The sequence below is a fragment of the Myotis davidii genome, unplaced genomic scaffold (genome assembly GCF_000327345.1).
Source record: "Myotis davidii unplaced genomic scaffold, ASM32734v1 scaffold2100, whole genome shotgun sequence".
Taxonomy (NCBI): Eukaryota; Metazoa; Chordata; class Mammalia; order Chiroptera; family Vespertilionidae; genus Myotis; species Myotis davidii.
This window is the reverse complement of record NW_006292458.1, coordinates 356,142-358,176: the sequence shown is the minus strand read 5'-3', so window position 1 is coordinate 358,176 and position 2,035 is coordinate 356,142. Positions and strand designations below refer to the sequence as shown.

The window sequence follows — 2,035 nt, the reverse complement described above, 5'->3', positions numbered from 1 at the left end:
GTGCCCTTGACCGGAATCGAACCCGGGACACCCCCCTCACCCCCGAGTCCGCAGGCCGATGCTCTATCAACTGAGCCAAACCAGCCAGGACAATAAATGAATTTTTTTTCTATCCTTCTGGTAAACTCCAAAGCCTTCCTGTGGGTTCTGCAGTTCCTCTAGAGTTGAGACCTTGCCCCTCAGTTGCCTGGTAGGTAAAAGGGGATGCATGCCAGAGGGGGGCAGGGTTGCCAGATAAAATACAGGAACTACCCCCGCACTCTTCCTGAGTTAAATTTCAAATACACACGGATCATTTTTTTTTTTTTTAGTATAAGTATGTCCCCATTTAATAATATATGGGATATATCTGTATTTAAAAATTATTTGTTGTGTATGTAAAGTTTCGTGGGGTGTCCTATATTATTATTTGTTAAATCTAGCAGTGTTCAGTGTGAGGAGGGCGGGGGACTTGAGAGTTGGCCACCTGACCTCCCTACCTTACCTGTAGTGTGTCACCTGCAGCCTTAGCAGATGGATTGCTTAGGATGGTCTTGAACCACCCTCTAGGGAGGGGCTTCTGTCATCGTGGGGATACAGCTGCCGTATTTTCTGGTACCAGTTGAAGTTATCATAGGTCTTCTGTGCGTTTAATCTCATTGAATTTTTGCAACCTGTCAGAGAGGGATTATGGTCCCATTTTACAGAGCAGGAGATGGAGGCTCAGAGAAATGAGTGAGGTGAGTTGCCTCCGATCACACAGCCAGGAAGCAGCCCCAGCTCTGCCTTGCTTCTTGGCCAGTGTTCCTCCCTCAGGAGAAAAGCATTTGGATGTTGGGGTGGGTGGCAGCCCCTGGGGCAGTGGCTCCCTCTCCGCTCCCCCTCCCCCTTCCTCCACAGGGCGTGGACGAGTGGATGTAGCAGGCCTGGTTGTGGGGCTGACATCTGGCATCCTGGTCATTGTCCTGGCCGGCCTGGGAGCCTTTTGGTATCTACACTGGCGACGTAGCAGAAGCCAGCTCCCCAGTCCTCAAGAGTAAGGCGACTTCAGGGGGGAAGGGGCTGGGGGGCTGGAGAGAAGGGGGGAGGACAGGTCAACCTAAGGAGATGGGCCAAGGGTGGGGGGGGCAGGTGGATGCTGCTGAGAGATCTGAGGAGACAGTCGTGTGGAGAGTGAGTCTGTGAGATTGTGTCCGGTTGTGGCGTGTCTGTCTGACTGTATCCTCAGTACCTGGCACACAGTAGGAGCTCCACCAGCATTTACTGCCGGCCTTTGCAGTACCAGGTGCCGGTGTGCTTATCCGTGTGTGACTATTGTCTCTGGTGAAGCAGCAGCCTGCGGTCTCTGGGTGTCTGTGGGCGGCTGTGGTATGTCAGTTTCCGTGGCACGGGGTGTAGCAAAGGTTTCGTGCGCCTGTAGGAGTTGTCTAGGTGTGTCTTTCTCAGTGGCGGGGTCCAAAAAGGTGCTTGAGCGTCAGTCTTGCAAGTATGGTGGGCCTGGGGGTTGCCAAGAGTTTGTTGTCAGTGGGCATCTCTGTGTTGTGACTGTCTCTGTGTGCGTCCACCTGCCTCTGAAGGCTGGCTTTCTCTCCATTCCTCTGCCTATACCTGGAGTACCTGTGTGTCTGTGAATAAGAGTCTCTCCCAGCAGCTGTTGATTTCTGGGTCTGCCTGTCCGTGCGCATCTGCCTGTCCGTGCGCATCTGCCTGTCATTTTGAGGTGCTTTTCTGCGTGTGAGATTGAAGGTGACCCTCTCTCTTGCCTGGTTCATCTCCCTTCCACATGTTCCCCTACCATCCCCAGAGTTTCTGGGTCCCTACGTCCTCTCTCCTTCTCCCCAGTCTTTCTATCCCGTGGGTTTCACCTGCTAACTGTGCACCTTCTGTTCCCAGGGCCGAGCTCATCAGCCCTCTGAGTCCCCTGAGCCCTCCGGGCCCGCCAACGCCCCTGCCGCCACCCCCACCGCCAGGCCTCCCCACCTACGAACAGGCGTTAGCGGCCTCTGGGGTGCACGACGCACCTCCGCCACCCTACACCAGGTGCGGGGCTGCCTTC

At 54.7% G+C, this 2,035-nt stretch overlaps 1 protein-coding gene across 6 annotated transcripts in view; it reads left to right on the top strand.

Moving 5' to 3' along the window:
• The window catches only part of PRRG2 (proline rich Gla (G-carboxyglutamic acid) 2), a 29,484-nt gene that overhangs the window by 26,573 nt on the left and 876 nt on the right, over positions 1 to 2,035 (top strand). For all 6 annotated transcript variants that reach the window (XM_006765944.2, XM_015565432.1, XM_006765943.2 and 3 more), the window contains one exon: positions 1,873 to 2,019. In XM_006765944.2, coding sequence (XP_006766007.2) covers positions 1,873 to 2,019 — 147 coding nt within the window. The remainder of the gene's footprint in view (positions 1 to 1,872; positions 2,020 to 2,035) is intronic.